The following is a 26,207-nucleotide window of genomic DNA, read 5'->3' as shown; positions in this document are numbered from 1 at the left end:
AAAGGATACATCTTTGACTATTTTATTTAATAGCTCCCAATAAACCATAAATTTGTCTGTTCCCAACACTCCACAGCTGGGGCCTTGGGACCAGGTATTTTGAATAAGGAGTTAAAACCAAACTGGAATACTAGGTCTGAAACCCTTCTAGTCTCCAAACCTTGAGTAAGGTCACATCTGGAGTCAGTTTTCATCCCATTTATTTCTATGATATAGCAATGCGAAACTCCAATTATATGCAACACTGAACTGTAGAAAAGTTCACAAAGTAGCTTATGGCCACTTTTTCTTTTCATATAATTACTTTTTGAATTATTCCCATGTTTTATTCCTTTGGGAGTTAGTAAAGTTAGGAGTCAGTGAGGTTTAGTTAAGACAAAGGATATAAAAGAGAAAATCTAGAATCATGTGCACTCTGGTTTTGACTGTCATGGAAAGGAACAACCAATTTTCAGCTTTTCCTTTTCAAATTTGTAATTTAACACCTGTTCTCTTTGAATGATCTCAAATGTCAAAGCATAGTTTTTTTAATACATTCACCCTTCAATATGTGACGCAGACATATTACCACATCTGCTTGTGCTTGAGATTCTGATCTTGCATTTCTTGCACATTCTAAACTTTTGGGAGTTTTGGAGGAGCAATAGGTTCAGGATCAAACTCTTTGATGCTAGTAATGCCATTTGACCTGATGTGACTGTTTCCTGTTCAAGGCAAACATGCACACGGGCGATGTATACGTATGACTGAGCAAATGGCACAATTCTACTGGAAGCTCTTTCAGCCCTTATTCCAGTGTGATCTAACAGTAACTAATCCGGTTGTTGGTAATGCCAAGAAAACTGAAGCATTGCATTTACTGCTGTAAGTGATAGGTTTCTGCTCCTAGAAGTGAAGGTGAGAAGTCAAGCCTGCATTAGAAAGATGCACTACATGTAGGTCAGCTCTTTTGCCATATTCCATTTTTTGGAAAAGATGCCAAATACTATAAATCCTAGGATTGGACCCTGAAGTTTGTGCTCTATCCTTGCTTGGGCAGAACTTTCAATGAATGCTCTGTATAAAGGTGGATTAAATAAGTAAATAAATAATGAGATGGCATCAGGACAGTCTCTTTTGGCCCATGATTGAATTAGAATGTGTCTTCTGTCACGTGACAAACGTGTCACTTTCTACTAAAGCTGAACCAGGAATTTGATTAAAAATATGTCCTTACTCGGCATCTCAGCTGCACTGTAGCGCAGCCGCCTAGAATGTATGTAGCTTTTATCTTGCTGAAGATTTAAAGAAACAGTGCCCATATTGTCATAACATCTGTGATTTTTCTCACCTCTCCTGCTGTTTTTCTATACTTCTTACCCAAACCCTATGGGGTACAAGTCCCTTTCACTTCCCCACCATTCCAGTACATCTTTGTACTGGTAGAAGTCTTCAGGATTTGTTTGCATCCAAAGTACATAGTACCTGCAAGTGAAAATGTACCAAGTTTTCTCAGGGGTACTATGGGTTTGCAACAGAATGGAATTGCTGTTACCCATTGGTTCAGCTAACTTCCCTAAACACTGCAGAACAGCTGTGGTTCTGCCGTTCAGTGAGGCGGGCCTCTCCATGCCCTGCATGCTACGGAGCTATGGCACTTCTTCAAAGTGCTGTTTCAGCAGGTCTGGGAGTTTTAATCTGCTTGGTGTGTTTGCTAAGATGAGGAGGGGCAGTGTAGACTCTCCAAAAGGGATAGACAGTGAGCATGGGGTAAATAAAATACAGGACATTACATAAAATTCACCTGCAAGCCATGGGCTTCATGATAGCCTTTGAAAACAACTGACCTGACCATAAATGTCCAGAGATGGCACTGTATTGTTCTTCAGAGCAGCTGTCCTTTCAGCTAGGGAGAAAGAAGAAAATGAGAGGGTATTTGTCCTGAGATTAGAAGTCTGAACAGACTCAAAGTTTCTGCTGTCCTCCTAGATGAGCCGTGATCAGCATTAATTTAGGAAGAAGGATTCCATTCTGGAGAAGCCTGCATTGTTGTCACTAGTCACTGCCAGCCACTTTCAATGGCTATCATTGTGAGTCACAGGACAGATACCTCCTCTGTCTTTTAAAAGAGCCAAACAGAGGGTGGAAAAGCAAAAATGAAAGGAGTGTTTAAAAAGAAAAAAGAAAAAAAGGACAGAGCAAAATTTGGCTGCAATGTGTGCACAAAGTGCAGAGACCTCCAGTTGTCAGATAGCTTGGAGTTCTCAGAGGAATGGTAGAGGGAGAGCCAGCCCAATCTCAACATGCTGGATGATTCTCTTTTGGTGTGTAAAATATTAATTTCAATGAAAGAGGTTGCTGTGCTGCCTGAGCACAGAGGCAACAGTGTTGTTCAGTGGACTAGAGAACTGCAGCTCGTCCTGCAGCAGGAACACAACATTGGCTGTCCGTGTATGTGCCACACCAAAGGCTTCCAACATCGCTGATGCTCTGTGTGATAATTCTCACATTTGTTTGTCAGAGCAGGAGGTGAGGGGAAGGGGAGGGGGGTGAGAGAGAGAGGGGGAGATGGGGATGGAGGGAGGCTGTGCACTCATGGGATGCATGTAGTAAGCAAGGTAGCTGAAAATAATTAACTGCTGTTTTGCTGATGAACATGTTGAGAATCTGTGGTTGAGAAGTGAGAAGCATCACAGGTATGGACAGAGGAGTGACAAGCTGGGAGCACACTCCAGCCAAGACCATTTGGATTGGCTAAGGCAGCCAGGTTGCAGAGGTCACCAAGGCTCAGGCAGTGCTTCCCTGCTCTCGCTCTCTCCCCCAGCCCTCCCTCCTAATCCTTGTTGTGTGTGTGTGTGGCAGACAAATGCCAAAGCGAGAGGGAACGGATGGCGGATTGCACACACATTAGGCAGCCTGGGATGCTTTCTTTTTCTTCTTCGGGCTGCAGGGAGGGCTCTGTTCCAGACATGAGTGGGGAGAAACCTAAAAAGAAAGCCTTCTATCTAGTGAGGATGAAGCCACTGAAGGAGCCCGCTACTAACAGCAATGTATCTTTTGTGATACACTGTCACATAGGCAAGGAGATCAAACACATATGCAGCAACTGCAGTCGTGGGGAGGAAGCCCGTGACGGTGAGTGATGCGATCTTGTGGGTGAGAGAGAGAGACAGGAGTATGTTTGCTTGTATTTAATGTGTGTACATGTGTGCACTACTGTCAGATGCTTGATGCTTCGCTCTCTACTTAACGGATGGCAGGGAAACAAGGACAGAATGAATGGACTGTGTGTACATTCAGCATGTTGACCAGAGACAAGCCAAGAGGACGGTTGCCTTCATTTGTCATAGAAACCTCGTGTTAACGGTTAAGGAGACAACTCTCTTTAGTTGCTATAGAAATTGCTGTGTGTATTGATTGGTTTCATTAGCATTCCTGTGAATTTAAGATCAGTGTTTCTGCCTGGGTACATCAACTTTTTTTTCCTCGGCTGTGCTGCAGTAGTTTGCCTGACTTAATTATCAGTATTTGGAAGACTGGTTTACGTGGAATCAATCTAGTGTGATATTTCGCCATGCTGTCAGCTCCAAAAGCACTGGGGGGCTTGTGTTTTTATTGGAATTAATACAGTGTCCTTCATCAGACAACTGCTATCCCTACCTCTCCCTGTGATTGGGATTGAGCAAAACCTCCAAAAGGGTATTCAGAGAGAGTGATTCTATAATCACAGGTGTTTCTACAGGTAAGTATATGCTTTTTATGTTTTGTAAAATCAATGTTTAAACAAAGCAATGACAAACTGTTTGGATTTTGCCAGAGTCAGCAATTAGGATATGCTAAGAACCAGAAGAGGCATAAAACCATCCAAGCAGAAACATCCTCACAGATGTTACCCCACATCTCTACTCAGTGTTATTAGTTAGTTTTTTGTTTTGGTGTTTTTACATTAGATCTGAAGTCTCTTGAGTTTGCTCTAGCTGAAACTGATACAGTAGGCAGGGCTCATTTCTTGAAGGTCAGGGAAAGGTTTTGGGTTGTAAATGTGAATATGAAAATGCTATAATTCTCTAAGCCGTTAGCTTTGTGGATGGTTCCGCTTTATTTCCTAGCATTTAACATTGAGGTAGATTCTGGAATGAACAGAAGCTCATTTAGTTTGTTCTTTGCAGAGGAGCTAAATAGTATTTGGGGTCTGGCAGTCCTTTGTCAGCCATAGGTTTGCAATTTAATGAAGAAACTATGGCTTTGCTAATGTCTCTTCAAAATTAGAGTCCTGCTAGTGTAATTATAGTTTTCTTTGATTTAACTCCAAGAGAAGCTGAATGTAATTGTTTTTGGTGTAGGATATGCAAATAGCCTTGGAAATCACTGTGGGTAAATCTCTCCTTTGGATTATTCCAATACAATAGAGAAGAATTTGGCCCATGCTCTAATTTTTTTAGTGTTTCTGTTTTTCGTGTTCTGGATGGGTGGTGACAACAAGCCCCTTAGAAATTTAATCCAAGAGGTTTGCAAGGCAGCAGCAAGTACTTGACAATATTAGCATGATTCATTTATCCATAAGAAAAGACTAAGCCACTTTTTAAAAAATACGCTTTGCCAGTTTAATTGAATTGATCTGCAAATGGATTGCATCAGCATCCTTCACTAATTTTCTCAGCCTTGTATTTCTAAATACAAGCACAGTAAGAGGAAAACAGAGCTGCACTTCCTTTTAGTGCGAGTGTGTAATCTCAGTTGTATGTACCCTTTAGTAGACTCACAGACGCATATTACAGTAATCTGCTTCCTTTTTATGTTAGATTGTTTAGTCCCTAATTGTCAGTGGGATGCAGACCGGTAATGCTATCCTATTTGATATGAGATAACCTAGTAACCCCCAAAATGCAAAAGCACTAGATATGCGGGCTTCCTGCTGATGAACCTTTGGGACATCTCATAATTCTGATTTCACTTTGTGATACAGTGGAATGGTATTTCATTCCATCTCATTTAAATCCTTTTTGATTATAATGATTTTAAAAGGATAGAGTTTAGTTATAATGTTTAACCCTTTCTCTGCTACCAAGATAAGCATGAAGTGCTATGAGTTTCTTATACTTGAAAGTAATGGGGCTTTGTTTAATAGAATCATAGAAAGTTAGGTTTGACAGGGACCTCAGGAGGTCATCTAGTCCAACCCCCTGCTCAAAGCAGGATCAGCCCCAACTAGATCATCCTAGCCAACACTTTGTCCAGCCGGGTTTTGAAAACCCCCGAGGATGGAGCTTCTACCACTTCTCTTGAGTAACCTGTTCCAATGTTTTACTACCCTCCTAGTGATAAAATTATTCCTGATATCTAACCTAAACTTCCCTTGCTGCAACTTGAGACCATTGCTCCTTATTCTGTCATCTGCCATCACTGAGAACAGTCCAGCTCTATCCTCTTTCGAACCCCCCTTCAGATACTTGAAGGCTGCTATTAAGTCTCTTCTCAGTCTCCTCTTCTCTAAACTAAACAAGTCCATTTCCCTGAGCCTGGACAGACTCTGATAGATTATTCATCACTAATGAATGCCTTTATTTCCCTGATTAGCATCAGTTCTACCATTTGGGTATAGGGAATAGGTTTCATAATAAACTGAACTTATCAAAATATCTCATGGTATTGGAATGCCATGTGAGACCCTCAAAAGTGCAAAATCAGCACAATTTCATTGCATGGTGAGCACATGAAGGGGTCTATGTAGTACTTGCTTACTGTGAAGGATAGCTGTGCATCGACTTCCAGAGTGGGCTGTGAAAGAATGATTTGCTGAAAGATTCAGATATGGGGCTAGTGACTATGCAGGCCCACTAGTCAAAACCTATGCAGAGGTTATAGGTGTCACTGCAGGTTGGTTCAGTGCCCCAAAAAGGACTGAATGGGTGCCCTGTACCCTGTCTTGAGATGGGTGGGGAATTCAGTCCTTTCTAATACCATAGGTAATTCACCTGCATGAAGTCTATTTATCTGGACTGTATACCGAGACAAGGATTTAGCCCTTATGAAATAGTCAGTGGAGTTGCATGGTTATAATCCTTTCCTACACCATATTAATGAATGTTAGGCTCCTGTCATTAGGAACCTATTATAGTCACTCTTGTTATGATACTAAATTGATAGAAATAGATTAGGGAGCTTAATATTCAAAACAAAGTATAATCTATAACATGAAGAAGACCTGAATAGGGTGGTACAGGAGGAGGGAGGCTTGAGTCATGAGAAGGCAGCTGTTGGGAACGTGAGTAGAAGTGGTAAACAGGAACCAAGTTGTACAGGGTCTTGGAGGTCAGGGTGTATAGTTTGCACTTAGTGCAGGAAGTAAGAAATTTGTGAAGGAACTTGTAGAGGAAGTTGGGTCTGGTAAAGACCAGGAAAAAGGAAGATGATTTTTGCTGCAGCATTTTTGGTGGGCTGATGAGGTGGAAAGTGGGAAGAAAGAAGCCCAAAGAGAAGAATGATTCACTAATGAAGGTGCAAGTTGAGAGATGTTTAGGACTGAGAAGAGCATGGCTCTAAATTAAAAAATTTACTTAGAGGATTAAAATGTTAAAAGAGGAGTATGAAGCACCAAGACTGCTAGCCTGGCTGGCAAAAAGAAGAATGGAAATAGTGATGGAGATGGAGACCAGGACTGATTGAGTGTGGAAAGGTATGAGTCACCCATATAGGGATCATAACTGAAGCCATGACAGCAGGTAAGGTCACCCTGGAACTGAGTCAAGAGACTAGAGAAAGGAGATTAGAACGCTGAATGGGGCGCTAAAGAAGAGAAGACAAGGAGACTATGAAAGTGCTGTTGAAAATCCAGGAAAATTAGGAGAGAAGTGAGCTGTAGAAATCCTGTGAAGAGAAAGAACAGAGAAAGAATGGAAGTGTTAGAAACATCAAAGACAATAAGGACATGTCCAAATTTCACCAGAAGAAAGGTAGCCCTAGTCAGTCCTAAATAAGTGGAGTGGAAACAGGATTATAGCAGACCCAGAGGCTCTAGGTACTCAGAGGTGTTGAACATCTCCTGGGACATGCTGATGCTGAGGGCTTGTTAGACTGATTTCAGTGGTGGCTGATGGTGGTCCTGGCAATATGGGCCTTGTTAGACTGAGTTCTTGATGTGCTCAGAGGCAACTGAATGGTAGCTGGGGAGGCAGACATCTACGATCAAAGGAAACAGTTTGGGCTTTTTTTGTGGTGTGGTTGATGGTGGTGGTGCTTTTATTTATGGGCGCATATGTCCTTAACACTGAATTCAAATTCCCTCATACTTGTGGGAAAGTTTGGGCCTAATTCTGAAGTACATGGCCCAGGGCCACCTCTAGCTCTTTTTTAAGAGGTTGGAAACTACCACAAGTTTTGGATGCTGCCAGAAATGAGCCAGGTAGAAAAAAAAAACGGGGGGGGGGAGGGGGGAGGGATTTTAGAATGAATGAGACATAGTAGCTGAATTCTACTCCAAAAATTTCACCAGTGTGGGGGGGGGGTTCTGTTGGTTTTGAAGGAAAAGCTTGGGTACATGGAGTTGTCTGAACTTGTACTATGGGAGGGAGGATGAAGAAGCTAGCTATGTGGTTAAAGCACCAAACTAGAACTCAGGAGATCTGGTTTTAATTCCCTACCTTGCTAAATGTGTGCGACTGTGAGGTCCCTTGATCACTCTGTACCTCAGTTTTCCATCTGTAAATTGGGTAGAGTAATAGTTCCATTCTTCCATCATTTGTCTGCCTCATTTATTTAGGCAGTCATCAGCATCAGTCCTGCAATACAAGGATGACAGTAAACTCCTTATACCAGTGGTTCTTAAGCTTTTTAGACTCAAGACACCCCTCAGAAAATGCAAGCTCTGAGCTTTCCCATGTTTTTTGAGTGTGGAAAAGTAATAGAGCAAGTATTCTGTTGCTGAAGACTCAGACTGCAGCATGTCAGCATGTTTTTAACCCTTTGGATTCCTCTTTGAAATCTGTGGATTTAGCTTGTGAATCATGTGTGCACACCTAACAATGCTTACAATGTGTGGTACCCTGCAGCACCCCTGTAGGAGGAACTCAAGGCACTTCAGGGTCCCACGGCATCCTGGTTAAGAATCACTGCCCTAGACAATAAACGCCTTTAAAAAAAGAGCTGTCTCTTACCATGAGTATATATGGTATCTAGAACAACAGAACCCAAGTTTTACTGAGTCTCTGGAGACTAGTGAAGTAGAAATAAAATAATGCTATCAGTAAATAGCACCTTTAAAAATGTCAAGCATAGTTTGTATCTAGCTTTTTTGCTACTTGTCTACATAGTTCAATATCTAGCGTATAATGATGTTTGGTCATCTTATAAATGCATGAAGGACTACAGTATATACAGCTGCAATTTGTCAGTAAGGAATACAGCACCTGTTTTTATTTTTATAATCTTCTTTACACAGCTTAAAGATATGAGTCTCACAATTAGAAACGAATTATTTCAGTCCCTCCTAGAAATGAACGCTGGTTCTTTTTTTCAAATGGGAACTTTTAAAGAATGTTCTTTGTTATTACTTAGGAGATTGCTTCCAAGGTGATGATTTTTGTTACCCACAAAAGTAATTATTAAATCACATAGTTATCTTCTAGACAAGTCATGAACCCAGCAGTGGCCATTTACAAATATGTTCTTCATCACTAATTCTCCTGTTGCTTTGAGCTCTAAAAATTTTTCCTTCCCATCATTAAACTGAGTGCGATAGGCAACTAGAAGACATTGCAGCCATTTTCAAAAAAAGTTCTAAAATATGATTTGGAGAAAAACATTGACCTTTACTGAATAGAAAAATAGAAGATTGCATTCACAGTCCTTCTGTGTGGTTAGAGAAACATTAAACCGTATCTGGTGTTTTAACAGACAACAAAATTATACAATGTGTGGCTTTAGTCTCTGTGGAGTAGTTACCCAAAAAATTAGCACTGAGGTTACTGGCATGAATTGTGGAATGAAATCTGTCTTATTGACAGCATGGGTTATAAACTAAAATTAGGTTATTTTTGTAGGTTTAAGTCTCTAGCATTTGTAGTTTTTTTGTGAATATGGCTGCTGGCCAGAGAAAGTTGCAGCTGTCTAGTAACCAAGGACAGTTCATATAAAAGATTAGATGCTGTGAGGTACACAGTACCCTCAACTTGTTTACTGAAGGAGGAGGTGAAGACCCTTAGTACTTCACAGAATTAGGCTGATGCTTAGCCTTGGCTAAGGAAAAGGTGCGTTTTTACTAAATGGTAAATTACACATGTAAAATCTTAGTGAAAACAAGTCGCTTTGTTGTTTATCTTGACTTGCTAGGATTTATGAAAATGACTGTCTACCTGCTGTGTCTTCACTTGGATGCTATTATGTGTTAGTTATATGTTAGAAATGGCCGTGGGCCAGATTATGCGCTTTACATACAGCCCTGTGCTACTGGTGGGGAGGTGGGGTATTCGCATGGGGTGGCAATGCCTTGAAGGGAGCTCTTGGAACACCCTTAGCATAGAGCACTCTCGTGTGATATGGCCATCACCTCTGGTTGAAGCTCAAGGACAGCCCAGGGTCTTATCCCTCCTTTTCCCTCCATACCCCTTCAAAATGTCTCGTGCTTCAGCGAGTAACAGCCAAATAGTCCTTGTGGGGATGGAGTGCAGGGGACTGCAACTGTGTCTGGCCCTTTCATGTTGCTACAGAGGGAAAGTTCAAGCAAAATTGTGCAACAGAAGTATCTCTGTGTCACATATTTAAATACTGTGGTAGTAAACTGGTGATTCATGTGACTCTTTCCTTAAACGCCAGAATGTTTCAGTTGGCAAGTCAATAATAAAAGAAGAGAGGAAGGAAAAAAAACATATGTCTTCAACCTTTAGGTCTCAAAATAAGGCAAAAGGAACTTTTTTACCCCAGCATTAATAGCTCTGCCTGGGGCAAGTGGTTAACTACATTTATACAGCACTGTAATGAATAATTCATAGTTTGTTAAACTGCCTGTGGCAGAAATCTCTAACCCCAAATAAAATGGTTGTATACAATTGCAAATATTTCCAAGTCAAGGCTGACAATGAGAAGTTTTCTGGCAAGGTTGTACTGAACATCACCCTGGAGAGTACTGGGTTTATTAAAGAGCCCTAGAAAATGATTTGGACATCATTTGGATGCTGCTGTGTGTTAGTTAAATGTAGAATTCATATTATTGACTGAGGCCTTGGAGACAAATGCAGATGGTAAGTGGGGAGCTCCTCCTGGGGAAATTAGATAACATAGCAAGCAATCCAGGCTTCCTCAGGCTAAGTCCAAAGGTCAACTTTCCAGTTCTCCCCGCACACTGGACTGCATAATGCCTGTATTCTCCAGGGAATGGTACCAGTACCCTTCAAGAAAAAGGGCAACAGGCCTTATGAGCCATACAGAGCAGTCCACAGTTAGTGTAATTGTTTTCAGTTTTAAAATCATAAGCTTTGGAGCTACTATCCACATTCAGCAAAATGGCAAAACAAGTGGAGAAAGGCAGAGGAGAGATTTATTAGAGAGGGCTTTGTTAGGGAAAAGACCTAACAGCATGGTATTGGCTTCCCATTTCAGAGCATCCTTATGAGGAGTAGCCAGATGAAATTATTCCACTTCGGCTTCTCCCCATGGACTCTGCTGCCTTCTAAGAAGACACCATCTTTTGAGAGAACCTGCCACCCTTCTCCCCCATTTTGTGGATCTAGTTTAAAATATTGTGCTAGGTAAGCCAGTTAAAGAAAAGATATGGGCAGTGCTCTGAGCATTCTCATTTAAAATGTCAGTGCTTGGAGCTGGCCATTGGAAAGGCAAAAAAAAAGTTATGAAAGAAATAGATATTGTTCTATAACTCGCTGGTTCTTGTCATCTCCAGCAGTGTGTTTATCATCTCCAGTGGTGGTCATCCTGTCACAACACAGCTATAACAGAAATAGAAGGAATCCAGGGGTGACTGATCAAAATCAGGGGTATCAGGGTCATTTAACCGATGGGCTGGATCTGGCCTGCAGGGCTCCTCATAGGCTGGATCCAGACCCAGCAGCAGGGTAAGTAGCTTTGGCAGTGGTAGGGAGCACAAATCCTTAAAATGTGCTAGTGCTGGGATGATATTGTAGCCATGATGGTCCCAGAAATATATGGTAGGCAAGGATTTTTGTGGTGTATTTATTTTTTGAACCAGCTAAAAGGGATATAGACAAGCTTCTGGGTACCAGGTACCCTTCCTCAGGTCTCATTAAAGACAAAACTTTAAATGCACTAGTGTTAGGATGATGTTGTAACCATAGGAAGGGTACCTGGTACCCAAAAACATATCTGCATCCTTCCTAACTATACCACTCGTCCATTAAAAGATGACACCCATGAACATTCTTACCAAAAACTTTAAAGGGATTTGATGTTTGCTTCAATAATGTACTTGTCTACAGCTAGAATTAACAGATTTCTATAAAGACTGTCTGGTGAATTCTCGTGTGTTAGAGCAATACTGAAACACAAACTTGATAGAGTTTAGGAAGAATTTTTCCACATGGATAAGCAATTCCATAATTATTCACATCACGTATTACTACACCTTCCTCCTTCCAAGGTTGGCCACTCTGAGGCAGGTGTATCAGACTCAATAGTCATTATTCTGAACAATAGCTTCCTTTCTTCTTGGATATTCTCTTTACTTCTGGCCTGAGGGCCTGCTCTTATTTTTTTCAATCTGATCCAAGTTTTGCTTCTATTTATCATGTGTGGTCGGTTTCTGTCTCTCTCTTTTTTGTCTTTTCTAGGTATTGTCCTTAGCCTATTTGGGCTTTTTTGATCCAACCTTCCCAAAGGAATGTTTTGCTTGGCTGATGGTTTTGTATTTAAAGTAAAACTTGAGATACCTTAATGGAAAGCATGAGCAGGATGTTTAAAATAAATAAATAAAAGAGGAATACTTATTAATAATAATGTGTTGGTGCAAACATGAGCTAAGGAATTAGAGATGAGATAGATAGGGAAAGTAGGAAAGGCATCTATTCGTATCCTCAAATAATTTGTTTCCTTTCCTTCCTTATCCACTTTCATTTACAGTTTATTTCTTTTAACCTTGTGCATTATTTTTACATCATTTTTTTCCTCATTTGGGCAGAATGACACAATACTTTTTGCCTGTGCTCAGAAGCTGTTCGTGCAGATACTCAGTATCCTGAAAGAAAAAATGCTTCAGGGTACAAGTATGAGCACCTACTTGACTGGCATTGCAAACCTGATCATTATGTTGGACATTTAGTGCTTTGGCATGCTTCTGCTTCCTCAGAGAAAGAGGCAAACTTCTCTTTTAATGTTTACATTGATACCATTTTATTTTTTACTCCATTGCAGTGATTCATAATAGACAGGTGCCTATTTTTTATGTTGTAAGAGTGCCTTGTTTGCATCATACAACATAAAATACCTTGGCCTTACATTGTGGTCATTTTATCCAACCAAGTAATTAGTCAAAACATAATTTCAGGAACACAGTATGCATGTATAGAGTGATATTTTGCTAATAGTCTGCAGGGTTTTCAGGGGTAACTGGATGAAGTTAAGCAAAATAAAAGTTAGTTTCTTATTGATAAAAGCTACTGGACTAACCCTTTTAAACCATCTGCTAACTGGAGGATTAACCCACAAGCCAGAGACCGATCTAAAATAATGGGGACTGACTGTGTCATGGACAAGATTTAAGGCAATGTTTCTCTACCTTTTTAGAGTTGAGGCATCCCTTGATAGACTCAAGGTACCCCTTCAAAAATGCCAGCTCTTAGTTTTTTCCTTTTTTTTTTTTGACTACTGAAAAATAATAGAACATTTCTTCTGTTACAGATAACTCAGACCACAACAGGTCAGAATATTTTAACACTATAAATTTTCCATTTAAAAGCATGAAGTGTATCTTGTGAATCACATCTGCATACCTAACAAGCTAAAAATGTGCAGCATCCCATAGCACCCTTGACAGAACCTCAAGTCACCCCAGGGTGCTCCAGCACTGATTAAAGTCACCCCAGGGTGCTGAGAGTCACTGATTTTAGGGTAATGCCATAGGAAATTCAATAGTAAAGAAGCCTAGTTTTCAAGCCACCTCCATTTGCTTGGTAGATGAAAACATTTTGATTTTTACCAGAACGCTAGTGGGCTGGGGGTGAAGAGTAGGATGAGAATGGAGTATGTCTAAGGCTCCATCTTTTGTAATTTTTTTGTTTGTTGGTAACTGATAAATTTGAAGTTCTGCTTATCTAGCTGATGGATTCAACCTATCTGTCTTCTCCCCACAACACGCTTTAAGTGATAGTCGAGGACTCATAAGTGTGCAGTGTGCTGTGCAAGCTCTGTTACTCTAGCACCAAGCATACTGTAGGTACTAACACAGTACTACCAATAATAACCACAGGGCAACAGGTGTGTTTCATGGAAATTTTCAAGATGACATTGTTTACATTCCACATTGGAACAAAAATGAAAGCTTTCCAGTGTTTTCACAAAAACAGAACTGGATACAAAGTGTCCAGGAGTGGACATGTGTGTTTGTATCCACCTTCATTTTATATCCTAAGAACTAGGGCACTGATCTGGGGTGCAAAAGACCCTGCCTGACATCTCTCTTCTGTCTGCTACAGACCAGTTATTCATCCCAAATCACTCTGATTCAGTCAGGTCAGGAATTTGAGCCAAACCACTGATGCCTTGCATTGACCCAGGACATCATGCCTACCAGCCCGGTGCCCTGTCTGGCTGTATCTTCCAGAGATCACGGGCCTTAAGGCCCAGCTAGTTACTTAATAGCCCCCACTACTGTGTGGGTCCAAAGTCTGAAAGATACAACTATTTTTTTTTTGTGGAACAACTAAGGAATAAAAGGGTAGGAGTGATGTGTAGGGGTTATAGGTTCAAAGTGTGAAAAGAAGTTCACCGGAGGGGGACACTGAACAGAGCCCCCCTGGGCTGCACCCACCAGTCCTCAAAGGCATCCAAGGAACTGGTAGATACTGCCCACTGGTACTGTGCCTGGAAACATGCATGGACAAGGGAGAGGAAAGCAGCCCTGCACTCTCCAGGCACCTTCCCAGCCAGAGTGTTCCTCCTGGTCAAGTACAGGGCCCACTTAGCCAGGGCCAGGAGGAGGTTGACCAGGAGGTCCCGGGACTTGTTGGGGCCATGGATGGGGTGACCAAAAACAAAAAGGTGGGGGGTGAAATTCAACCAGAACCTCAAGAGGAGGTTCTGGAGGTGGAGGGGCTGCAGCCTGGTGCACTTGAGGGTCATGTGTGCCAGGGTCTCCCTCTGCCCGCAGAAGGGGCAGGAGACTGGGGTGTCTGTGAAGCTCGCCACATACATACCTGTGGCAATGGCTCCATGGAGTAGCCACCAGTTGAGGTCCCCAATGGCTCAAGAGATGAGGGTGGAGTACAGACTCAGCCGCTGGGGTGCCCCAGCCATGCCCTCACTGAGCAGGTTCCACCATTTGATGTCTTGGAGGGATGTGAGGGCGGCATGACAGATAGTGCAGCGCACAAGCATGTAGAGGTGGCAGCAATGGACGGTAGAAAAGCGGACCAGCCTTGTGTCCTCCAGCCAGCTCAGGTGGTAGAGCAGGAAGCATCATGAAGCTGGGTGAGGCGCTGGCCCCACGACAAACTCTGGTGGGCTGGAGGATGGGGGGGAGCAGAGGCCACCACTGCGCTAAACCTGGTCAACAAAGGCAAGGGCGTCAGGAGACAGTGCAGATTTCACCTCCTGGACCAGGCAGCAGGTTGCATGTGTTGTAGGTAGATCCATGTGCCGGGCCAGCACAGAGGGGTCCACCCACTCCTACCTATCATAGTCCAGGAGGTCTCCAATATGGGTGACACCAGCCAGGATCAACCCCTGTCGCAACCAGGGTGCCTCTGCCATTGGCTCCTCCAGCTGGGGGTTCCAGAGGAGGGGCTCGACAAGCAGGTCAGTGCCCTGGGCAACTGCTGCAGGGGAGAGACCAGCCTCCAGGCCTGGAAAAGGTCCTGGTAGAAATCTGGCAGCCCTTCGCAGATCCTGCAGGGAGAATCCCCTCAGGCTGAGGAGCTACCAGTCATATTGGAGCCCCCAGAAGTGGCAGAGGAAACTGCACCCCAAGTGGCCCCATGCTTCATAGCTAAAAATAATGTATAGCAGTAGCTGCAGGGCCTGAAGGCAGAATGCTAGGACCTGGCTGTACGGTCAAACCAGGCCCTGGCCACCCTCCCATAAGGGGAGGCTCAGTCCCTGTGCAGTGGCCCAGTGCCATCCCAGCCAGAAAAACTCCAGAGCCCATCTCTGGAGTCCCGCCAGGACCTCAGGGCACAGGCAGGGTGTGTAAGCAATGCCAGAGCATGGACAGGACAATGCTGGTTCATCACCAGCCACCCAGTGCCCTGACCACCAGGCTAGGTTCTCTCTTGTTTTCATTCATCTACTCGTGTTCACACCAAGCCCAAAACTTTAAAACGTTGTGGGGGGAGGTTGTATATTTTGGCAAGGATGTGAATGAAACTCTCCCCACAAAATGTTTCAGCTTCAACAAAGTATCATATTTTAATGAAATTTTATTTAGTTGAAAATATTCCCACCAGTTCTAATAGTAATGCCCCTTACTGGGGCTGCATATACTTATATATGGCGATCCCTGCTGAATTAAGACCAGTTATTTTCTCGGTAAATTGCGTGCAGTGTTCTGTTACCTAGGTTTGTGGTAGGTTGCTGGAATGTAAGGCCTGATAGCTGTTTTCTGACAAATCTAAAAGGAATGTTGTCTTTTCTGCCTGTCACTGGGTTTGCAGAAACATTGAGGTGACATTTAACATATGAAAGAACTTCTCAAAAACAAGTTATTTTGCAAATTAAAGTGATATTTAAATGATCCCTTATGCAGTAAACTGTCATTTGAGTTCCCTTTTTAGCACCCCTGTGATATAAAAGGAGTGTAAATCCAAATTGGCTGCATGTACACGAGATGCTGACTACGCAGTCATTACCGCGCAGTCATTTAGTACGTGTATAAACAAGTACTAAATAACTGCGCAGTAACATAAGTTACTGTGCAGTTATGGTACTGCACAGTACCATAACTGTCGCCATGGTTGTTGCCATGCGACGCTGCTGCACAGTAGTATTGGGCTACCACACAGTGAGCATCTCGTGTAGCAGCCATTCAGTCCCCTCTTATGTGAGTATAGCAGGGTACAGAGGGTGCCAGGCACCATCCAGTGCACTCGTATAGCATCAAAGCACCATTCTAATACACCACTCAGATTATTACAACAGGGACCACCTACTGTGTCTATTGGCTAACTACAGGCTGAGGAGTTGTGATCAACAGCTAATGGGATATGCCAACCTCCGACTCCCTCAGCACATGTGACACACATGTGCACATGTTACCAAGGACATTTTGGAGATGCTACTCTATATGGTCTCCTCTTCTTCCCAGCCTGCCCCAAACTATCATGCCTTTTACTGGCGTGATGGTACTAGTGCCATCAGTCAGGAGATGCTACTGCATTTTTCTCTCTTACACTCAAGCACACCACTTATGAGAAGGATTCTGCTCTTAGTCATCTTTTGCTTGACATTTTTCAGGCCATTAATCTAATGGATTTGTGCACTTCATATATGGAAAATAAAAATGTTTAATGCATCCAATTATTTATTTTGTCATAGGAGATTTTGGCAGTTGGGAATTATTTCTATTTCACTTTGCATAATGGGGGAAGTTGATTGTTTGAAGGACCACAGGAAAGATATTTTAAAACTATTTTATTTTTTAAAAGGATTTGTAGCACAAATGGTCAGTTATTGCAACACGGTTTAAATCAAGCCTTTGGAAAACATGCTTGCTTCAGTCCAGTCAATTATTGAACTTGGTATTATTTTACAATAAGCATTTGCAGAAAGGGGGTGTGTAGATTGTGATGTGAAAATACTACAGTCTTTCTACTGAAGAATTAAGAATCAACAGATTAAAAGGTCACTAAGCTGACCTCAGTGCTTTGGAGCCTTCATGGTCAATAACCTCCATATTATGGAGCCCCTAAGTATGTATCAACAAGATAAAACAGCTCTGGAAATGCTGTTACAGTCTATGGTGTCCACAGTCCATGCATTATAAAGCTTCTCTGGAGCATTTATGATCCATAATGTCAGTGATCCGTGTCATAAGACATCCCTAAGAGCTCATTGACAAAGTCGCCTACACTTTCATTGAGGTACAGCTGCTCTGAAATGTGTTGTATTGAAGTAAGTGTCTGATATAGCACAAGTGAAGGATGTAATTTAATATCCAGCATGGAGACTTTGTCACCTTTGCTTCATTTTTTTTATGAGGAAGAAATTCATAAGAAAGAAGGTTCATTATAAACCCTGTTTCTTCTGAAACAGCTGAAATTTAAATCAATAGAAAGAGGATTTTTGTTGTGCTACCAAGTTTATAGCTTGTTATTTTTCTAACATTGCACTGTAAACTGTTTAAAACTGCAAAGGTTCTGTGCAGAATCACGAGGCTGAGTGTTGTACGTGTGCTATGCTGTGTTGTGCAAATGCACACATGCAGCTGGTGGGCAGTATATGTCCCAAAAGTCAGAAGAATCCTTTCTTCTTTCTCCCTTCAAGTGCAGCCATTGCAGCAGCTGGACAGATATTCTCCTTGCTGGGTGTATCTACACATGCAATTAATGCACAGAAAGCTTACTGTATAGAAAAATATGGTGCAATAAGCTTTTAATGAGAGCTTGTCTACATGTACAATGGTTGGGAGTAAATTTGCTCTGAACAGGAGCAGTTCAGGGCAAGGATACTCCTGCCTGGCTCTCCTGCCATATGGCAGCCAGGGGGAGCTCTAGTTTCCTCTGGGTGCCAATCCCAAGATGGCAAGGGACACGGGGTCAGGCCTGGGCTCCAAGGGGCAGGGGGAAGCAGCTGTTTCCCAGCCCCATACCCCAGGGCTGGGACAGTGTCCCCTCCCCCATAGCTGTTTCCCAGACCCCTACCCTGATTGGCCTGTGCAGCAGCTGGCAGTGAAGGTTCCCCACTCAGCCAGGGGCTGACCAGGGGCTGAGGAGGAGTTATCCTGCTGGGGAATCCCCACCCAGCCTGCCCCACCAGCAAGACAGTTCCCGCCCAGCCCCTGGCTGAATGTGGGGACTTCCCAACTGAGCTGGGGACCCTCTGGCAGCTGCCCCATCTAGCTGAGCAGGGAAGCAAGAGCTCCCCAATCCTGGAGCCTGTGGGGAGCCAGGAGCCCTACAGCACTGGGGACAGAGGCACAGAGGGACCTGGCATTAATGATGCATGGCCCCAGAGGCTGGGGAGGGTATGGCGGTTGCAACTGGGGAGCTCTCATAGGCAGCCATGGTGGCGGCAGCGGAAGTGGGGGCTGGCAAGCACTGACCAGCGGTCAGCGACCACCCACAGATGCCACCAGCAGTATTGACAGCGGCAATCGGCGACCAGTCGCACATGCCGCCTGCAGTCTTGGTGGCAGGAGGGGGTAGTGAGTGGTGACCATCCACTGGTGCCACCAGCAGCATTACTGGCACTTCTCTCAAGGAGTGCACCACCAATCTCAGGGGGTGCACCTGCACCTACGTGCACCCCCTATGCATCGCCAATGAAACCTGGCCCCCACACTGATCAGCTCCTGGGGAGAGCCAGGAGAAGAGCAGCCCCAGACTGGGCTCCCTGCTGCTGTGGCTGACCGAGAGCAAATTTGCTTCTGGTCAGCATCTACATGAGCCCTACTGCGCCATTAGTTTAGTGCCTTGATTTACAGTACTAGCTAACTGTGCAGTAGACTAATTTACTGCACAGTAGCTGCTATGCACAGCTACATGGTGATGCTTTACTGTGTGGTAGATTAGTCTACAGCACAGGAAAGCATCTCACGTAGACACACCAAGAATAGTGCACTTACTCTGTTCAGCAATAGAAAAAAGTGCTAACCACAGGTCACATCAATATTCACTGGCCCCAGGGTAATGTAGTCTGCTGTCTTATAGCCACGAGTGCTAACTGTCACTGTAGTTGGACTGCACTAGAGGGAGTGCAGTGGTGCAGTTACGCCCCTTTGGCTGTGTTGCATATGAGCTCTAGGCACAGGATCTGGGCAGAACTCCTCTTCTTGTGCAGCACCGGAGCTCAAGGGCTGAATGCTGCTACCACCACTCTTCCCCCCCCCCCCACCCTTTCCCCTGCTGCTGAATTGATTAAGGGGGGAGGGAGAGGGGAAGAGCAAACAGCAGTGGCTTTCACCCCCTATGCTTCAAAAACATGCAAAAATAGAGGCTCTGGCCAGATCTCCATCAGCTAATGAGTTCAGAGCTCACTGTTCATATTGAGCTTCAACAATGCCCATACTGACAACCAGCCATGAGCTCAGAGCTGACTGTGCATGCATGACACAGCCAAAGTATAGGGGCTGCACCTACCTTGCCTCATTCCCAGACATGCTGCTGGTACCAGGTGCTCACTGGGGGGCTCTTTTATGCAGTCTAACTTCAGTGCACTCCAGGACACTCACTCTCTTTCCCTTCATCCTGAATCAGCCTCTCTAAGCAGTGCTGCCCTGTGCCAGCAAGAGGACTCCGGCATCATTTGCTTCTCCCATCTTTTTAAAAATTGCATCTAGATAAGGACAGTTTTGTCTTTGTAGTGTGATTCCAAATATGTTTCAGTGGGTGCATCTACATGAGACGTTATGTCACTGTCGCAATGAGCTGCATCGCCGTTCCTCGTTGCTACTGTGCAACAGCATGGGAAAAGTCCCATATAGTGTCTGGACAGCACAGTAATGTCAGCTACTGTGCAGTCATTTAGTACTTGCTTAAGCAAGTACTAAATGACTGTGCAGTAACAACTGCATAGTCTGGCACATGTGTAGATGTGCCCCGTGATACTAACATGTAATAGGCTTTTTACAGGGCCAGTCCAACCATTAGGCAAACTAGACGATCACCTAGGGCATCAAAATTATATGCAGGAAATAGGAACATCACTCTAAATAACAGCCCTGGCTGGCTATGGCTCCACCTTGGTCTAAGACCTTTGGTTTGGTAAGGGGAGAAAGACCTCTGAAAAGATCTCAGAAGAAAGAGCACTAGAATCACGACTCTTACCTTTTGGGTGCCAAGGTACACAGTGGTGTGGGCGCTGAGGTACACAGTTCACCTAAGGTACCAATTACCATTGGACCGGCCCTGGCTTTTTATGCCTCCTGGCCCTGATGTGTACACCTTCCATGCAAATCCTTAAACATTAAAGAAAGCATGGAAAACCTGCCATTTCCAATTGATGCTTCATATACTTTGCCATAGGTTTCCAGAGTGGAAAGTTCAGTTCACAGTAAGGCCCATTTTTTTAGCAGAGATAGATACAGCCATTCATTTAACACTCCACTCTGCCACTAAAAAAAAAATCCCCTCCCCACCCTTTCCTCACAGTCTTTCATGGGCATTTGGTCCATATGTGACAGAAATAATAAGAAATGCAGGCCCATATTGTGGGTGGGTGGGTGGTAATTATATTAGACATCAGCTGACTTGAGGTAGGAGAGCTATTCTTCAAAATTCAGTTGACTAGCTAGGCATGCAGTTCTTTACATACTATCGCTATTCATTAATTTTAGCATTTTTGTGCTATGGGTGTATTTATGTTGTGTATTTATGTCTGTTTGTAATTGGAATGGACTTGCTATGGCCATAGTGCACACAGAATCATGGAAAGGTAGGATTGGAAGGGACCCCAGGAGGTCCCTAATCCAGTCAGGGGATCAAAGCAGGATCATCCTCACCTAAACCATTCTAGAAAACTCAGGAATAGCCCTCATACACAACTACCAGGCATAATACTCAAAACACCAAAAATAGCCTTTCAATTGCCACAAGTAGAGGGGGTGAATACTATCATCTGAAACGCAATCTAGGTTCACAGATTTTTACTGGGCCAACATGAAACCACTGGTTTAAAGCACCTTTGCACATATTGGAAAGTTTGAAATCTTGATCCAAATGCTGTATTTCAGATTGGTCTCCAACTTAAAAATACGAAGTAGATCATCCTTGTGCCTTCTGAGTAAGCAGAATTTTTTAAAACTAAAATTATTTCATACAGATTCTAATTTAGTTAGGAGACCTTTTTGTAAGCTACCAGTTGCCACAGTTCCCTGGCCCTGATGAAAAATGTCCATGAAATTTGTAGAATATTGCAAAAATGTTGTGAATTCAGCATAAAACTGAGTGCAGTTCTCTTCCATGTGATACCAAGGAATTTTTTTGCTGATAGCAACAGCATCCCTCTATCTCTGTGCAAAAGGAGAACTTTGGGAAGCACATTGTGTGTGGCTATTGGAAAGCCAGGTTTCACCAGCTCTCGTGTATATAGAGATTCTTTGTACAGGCATGCTGTTGGGTACCAAGTGCCCAACAGTTTTCAGGTAAAGGAGGATAACTTTGTTTCTTTTTTGTTTGGGTTTTTATCTTCTCACTGTACTGAAATAAAATCTACTGCAAACACCTATTGCTGTTAGCCCCTTGATATTGCAAAATGAAATGGTCAATTTCACGGACAAGTGGCTCTGTATAGGTATACCCCAATGTGGGTGTACTGCCAGAACGCTCTGTTTGTATTAATGCTTTAGAGAAGGTCGTTGGTTTCTTTCTCAAACAGCCGTTGAGAGCCATTTCACCATAAGTACAAAAGAAAGCATTAGCTTAAGAAGACCTATCTATAGTGCTTCCTCTCCTGATGTATTTTTATGTATGTGAGGTTTAAGTGCTGAGGAAAAGTGTCAATGACAGTACTGGGCATGGAAGTCCTCTCGTGACAGGACAGACAGTAGGGGCAGATATCCTATCATGCTCTGTCAGCATGCTGCAACTCTGAGCTGGAAGAAATCAACCCTAGGCTAAGTACAGACAGTCAAAAAGCCTTAGGCTGAATTTCTTCAGTCTTTGCAAGTTAGTCTAAGCTGCAGAGATTGAACTGATAAGCAAATGAACACACATTCACTTTTGATTCAGGAGATGCAGCCACATGCCTGAAGTGGCTCAAGCCAGAAGCCAGGAAGCGCTAGAGCATGCCTGCCATCCACTACCAAAGGGGAAGGAAGACAGAAGCCTCCAAGACTTTCCCTCCCTTTCTGCTGGAGCAGAGGGGCATGGTCAGGCCCCAGCCCATGCTCTGTCTGGGCAGGGGAAGGTAGTGGCATTGAATTCATAAAAGTTTGAACAAAAATAATTCTTTCTCTGAAAAACTATAAATTGAAGAACTATAAACATAGCATGGGCTATGTGTTCACTTACTCTTCCTATTGCCCCCAAGAGTTCTGGGATTTGTAGTCCAGAATCAGAGCAACAGGACTCTGCAGGGTTGCTTGTTACTTCCTCTTTATGCTTTCAGGCACCTCTGGGATTTGTAGTCCACAGTGACAGCCAGCACTAAGCCAGCAGGGCAGGGCAGGGCAGCTCTGTATTTGGGGAAAGGTGAGTCTATACCCTGTTTCCTGGCCCCAGCCCCAGCTCGGGTTTTCCTGGGAGGGCCAGTGAGCCAGCCCTCACTGCTCCAGCCAGGGAATAGAGGAGCAGGGCCAGCCCTGCTATCTGGAGCAGACACCATAGCCCAGCCCAAAGCTGTAAAACATGCTGGGATAATGGGGGACTCTGATTTAAATTGAACCAGGAAGGGGTCTGGAACAGAAGTTTCATAAACCAGTTTGAACTAAATCAGGTGAATCTGATCCTACATCCAACCAGGTTTATATTAAATCAGTTTCAGCCATTTTGAAACTGGTTTATGTGCACTGAACTTCTTTTCTGTTACAGGTTTAAACCAGTTTCTGATCATTAAGGGTGTGTGTAGACGAAACAAGGGGCATGTGTACACGATACTTTAAAGTGGGGTAAATGCTTTTGCACTGCTGTAATGATGTTGGTGTTTGCACGTGTTGGTGACATATTGTGCATTAATTCCAGCCACTGTAGCACATTTGGTAGTGTAATGTGCCTTAAATGACTTTGGGGTGCAGCAAACTAAAACACCTCTGAGGAGTTTTAGTTTCCTGTCCTACAGCTGCGGAGCAAAGCACCGGGGTCCATGCAGCTCAGGGGCTGTGCAGGCAGCCTGGCAGCAGCCTGGGAAAGCAGACTCCACTAAAGGGAAAAAAAAAGCAGTGAGCCTGATCTCCCCCTCCCCCCCACCCCATGCGAAGCCTGCCTGCCTGCATGAGCTGCGTGGGGACCCAGTTCTTCCCTCCACGGCTGAAGTGCCCCCCAGAACCGCCTGAGCCAGTGCCTACAGGTGGGTGCTGCCTTGGGGGGGGGGGGGGTCCGCCACTGCCACGAAGGGAAGCACCAGCCCCCTCCCCCTCGCAGCCCAGGGACTGCTCCTCCTGCCAGCAGCTTGCCCTCCCCTCCCCACCGCCAGAGAGGCAGGTAAGAGATAGGTGTGCATGACACAGGAGTTTACTTTGCCTTAAATTGAAGCAGTGTTTTTAAAAACCCACCACTTCAATTTAGGGCCCCCGTTTCATCTACACACACCCTAACTGGTTTGTGTGTGACTTCTGTCCCTAGCCCTAGGGGTGAGAGTGCTATTCTCTTATTCAGTGGTTTCTACACAAATCTGTCAGGGTCTCTCTGGCAGATGCCAGAAGAATATAGGAGCCATATCTTGCCATTGTGTACAAGTAGGTGAAACTGAAGAAAAAATGTACTCAAAAGTCCCTGGCTCCTAGGCTCACTAATCCAGTCTCTAGCTACTCAAGGTAAAATTGCTTCTCCATTGAAATTAATGAGAATTTGGCACTCAGTCAGTAGAGCCAGAATAACACCCACCTCTGTTGTATTATAGCCATTGAGCCTGTCCACATAAGAATGATATGTGTACAGTATTTTGTTAACTTTCATCTGTGGTGTTTTTTAGGTTTTCTGTAGTATTTTTTTTCTAAGTCTGACCTGAATGGTCTTGTTTATTAGGCTATTTTACATTGCTGGACTTGGAATTATTCATGAACTTGAGGCTATGAGTATAGATCTTTTCTTTGACTTTTATGTTTCCTAAATGGATACGGCAATTTGTTTGACTGATTGGCTCCATCTATTCTTGAAGGCAGGAAGAGGATATTTCTCTGTTGCCCACACAGGAGCCAGCATGAATTAAAAAGATAGACTCTCCTCTAAATCTTAAGAGCAAAACACCAGAGTGCAATAACCATGAGGTAACCTGGAAGTTAATAGCAAAAAAATGAAAACATGACAGTGGAAATCATGTGAGAATATATGGGAGCACTTGACTGAAAATTCTCCATGGTTTAAAAGAGTTGTGGATGTTCTGCATATGTCTGGGTTATCATCGTCCCTCAAATTCAAGCCACTTAGGTGAATCAAGGATCTGATCCAACTTTATATTTAATCAATAGAAACATTCACTTTTGACTTTAATGAGAGTTAAATCATGTAAGTGCCTAACTTTTCCCTAAATGCAAATACTTAGCCTTTCCCTTTAACCTTGTGGATGTGGATTGATAGCTACAAACTGGCTTCTTCAGAGTCACTGAGACAGATTTACAAATTTTTGGTTATATTTTTACTTGCATTCAAGCTCATTAAAAATGTACCATTTGGTCTAATTACTCTTTTCCTCTTGGCCAGCTTCCTATCAGTTTCTTTAAAGAACAGAAATAGTAGTTCATAGTTCTTAAAAGAAACAAAGTACAGATTAAAATGGAATGACTTGAATTTTTTAACTCTTGAAATAGTTAGTTGTCCTTTTCTGCTGACCAGTATGGTGATAGAAATCCTAGTGGCAAAGCTGTACTCTTCTACATAGATAGGGAAAGGGCTACTTATAAGGTCCTTTCCTGTTCCCAAAAGGTTTCAAAAGTTGTATCAGTGTCAAGTACCACTTTTGGTAGACATTGCAATCTCATCTGGCTTGTGATTTTTTTAAAGGTCATTTTTTAAATTAAAATATTATTAAATAATTCTACTTATTGGAACTTCAGAGGGAGGAAAGGGATCACCTATAGCTTGTAATTGACCAAAAGTTTCTAGCAAGTGACATATATTTAAATTGTGCTTCAGAACCATCTCAAATTAGAAAGGCAAGATTTGGACCTAATTCTCTACTACATATGATGGCTTTTGTGGAACTCATTTTGAGGTACCTACCTGTTTCCACGCCTAGATTGTAGATGTCTAGATTCTAGATGCCTGCCACTAGGGTTTGGATTCCAGTAAAAATTAGGGTTTTGGTATACAGTATACCATTGTCAGGTACTTTGATCTCTTATTGGATCTGTCCTATGGAGAGACATTTGGCTGGGATAATTTAGTCAGAGATGATCCTGCCTTGAGTAGGGGGCTAGACAAGAAGATCTCACATGATCCCTCCCAGCCCTACTTCCCTATGATCTTTTCTATGAGCCTGCACACTTGAAAGGAAGAGCATATCTCATATTAGCCAATCATCCGTCTTTTCTCTAGAGCTGAGAAACAGGCAGAGCTGGCTTTAGGGAAAATGGTGCCCTGGGCAAACTTGCATTTTGGTGCTCCTTCTCCCACCAGTGGCACTGCTGCAGGCAGAGGCAGGTGGGCAAGGGCGCAGGGTGCAGTCCGTTGGGGAGGTAGAGCCGCCCATGCCGCCTGACCTGGGTCCTTCTGAGCAGCAGCTGGAAGCAGGGAGCAAGCTGGGCAGTGTGGGTGGCTCCCCCTCTGCACCCCTGCCCACCTGCCTCTGCCTGCAACAGCACCACTGACTTGGTAGGGCTGTGCACTGCTGTGTGTATGTGTGTGGCACCCCCTTGACCACGTTGCTCACCCCTAAGCCTTGGAAACAGGTACTATAACCATGACTGATATGCTACACAAGTAAAGGTTTTTAGTTCTTCATAAACACACAGACACACACCCCATAGTGTTTAAAAGGATTTTACATGAATAAAAACACTACAGTATAGTTTGTAGATCTTAAAAAAAACTGGCTGACAGATTGCAATCAGCAATTAATTATTAACAATTTGCCTCAAAAACTGAGCGAGATATAAAGTGCGGTCCTTCAGGGGTCAGATTTAAACCTGTATTTTTCAATTACGTTCATCCAGGACAAATGCTTTTGTCCTTCACGTTGATTAAACTTGCAGATGACATCAAACTAAGATGAAGGCATACCACCTAGGAGAAATCAGAATT

The 26,207-nt window shown here is 43.4% G+C and overlaps 1 protein-coding gene across 7 annotated transcripts in view; it reads left to right on the top strand.

Moving 5' to 3' along the window:
* Positions 1-26,207, top strand: part of PHACTR1 (phosphatase and actin regulator 1) — a 476,216-nt gene that overhangs the window by 246,258 nt on the left and 203,751 nt on the right. Inside the window, exon 1 of one of the 7 annotated variants that reach the window (XM_019494854.2) lies at positions 2,746-3,114. The exons of 3 other annotated variants lie outside the window; for them this stretch is intronic. In XM_019494854.2, coding sequence (XP_019350399.1) covers positions 2,868-3,114 — 247 coding nt within the window. In that variant the 5' untranslated portion in view covers positions 2,746-2,867. Of the gene's footprint in view, positions 1-2,745; positions 3,115-3,202; positions 3,722-26,207 lie in introns of those variants that run through there. 3 more of the 7 variants (XM_019494849.2, XM_019494853.2, XM_019494857.2) reach the window with 3 other exon arrangements.

This window comes from Alligator mississippiensis, chromosome 3, assembly GCF_030867095.1.
Source record: "Alligator mississippiensis isolate rAllMis1 chromosome 3, rAllMis1, whole genome shotgun sequence".
Lineage (NCBI taxonomy): Eukaryota > Metazoa > Chordata > Crocodylia > Alligatoridae > Alligator > Alligator mississippiensis.
This window is presented reverse-complemented; position numbering and strand designations above follow the sequence as displayed.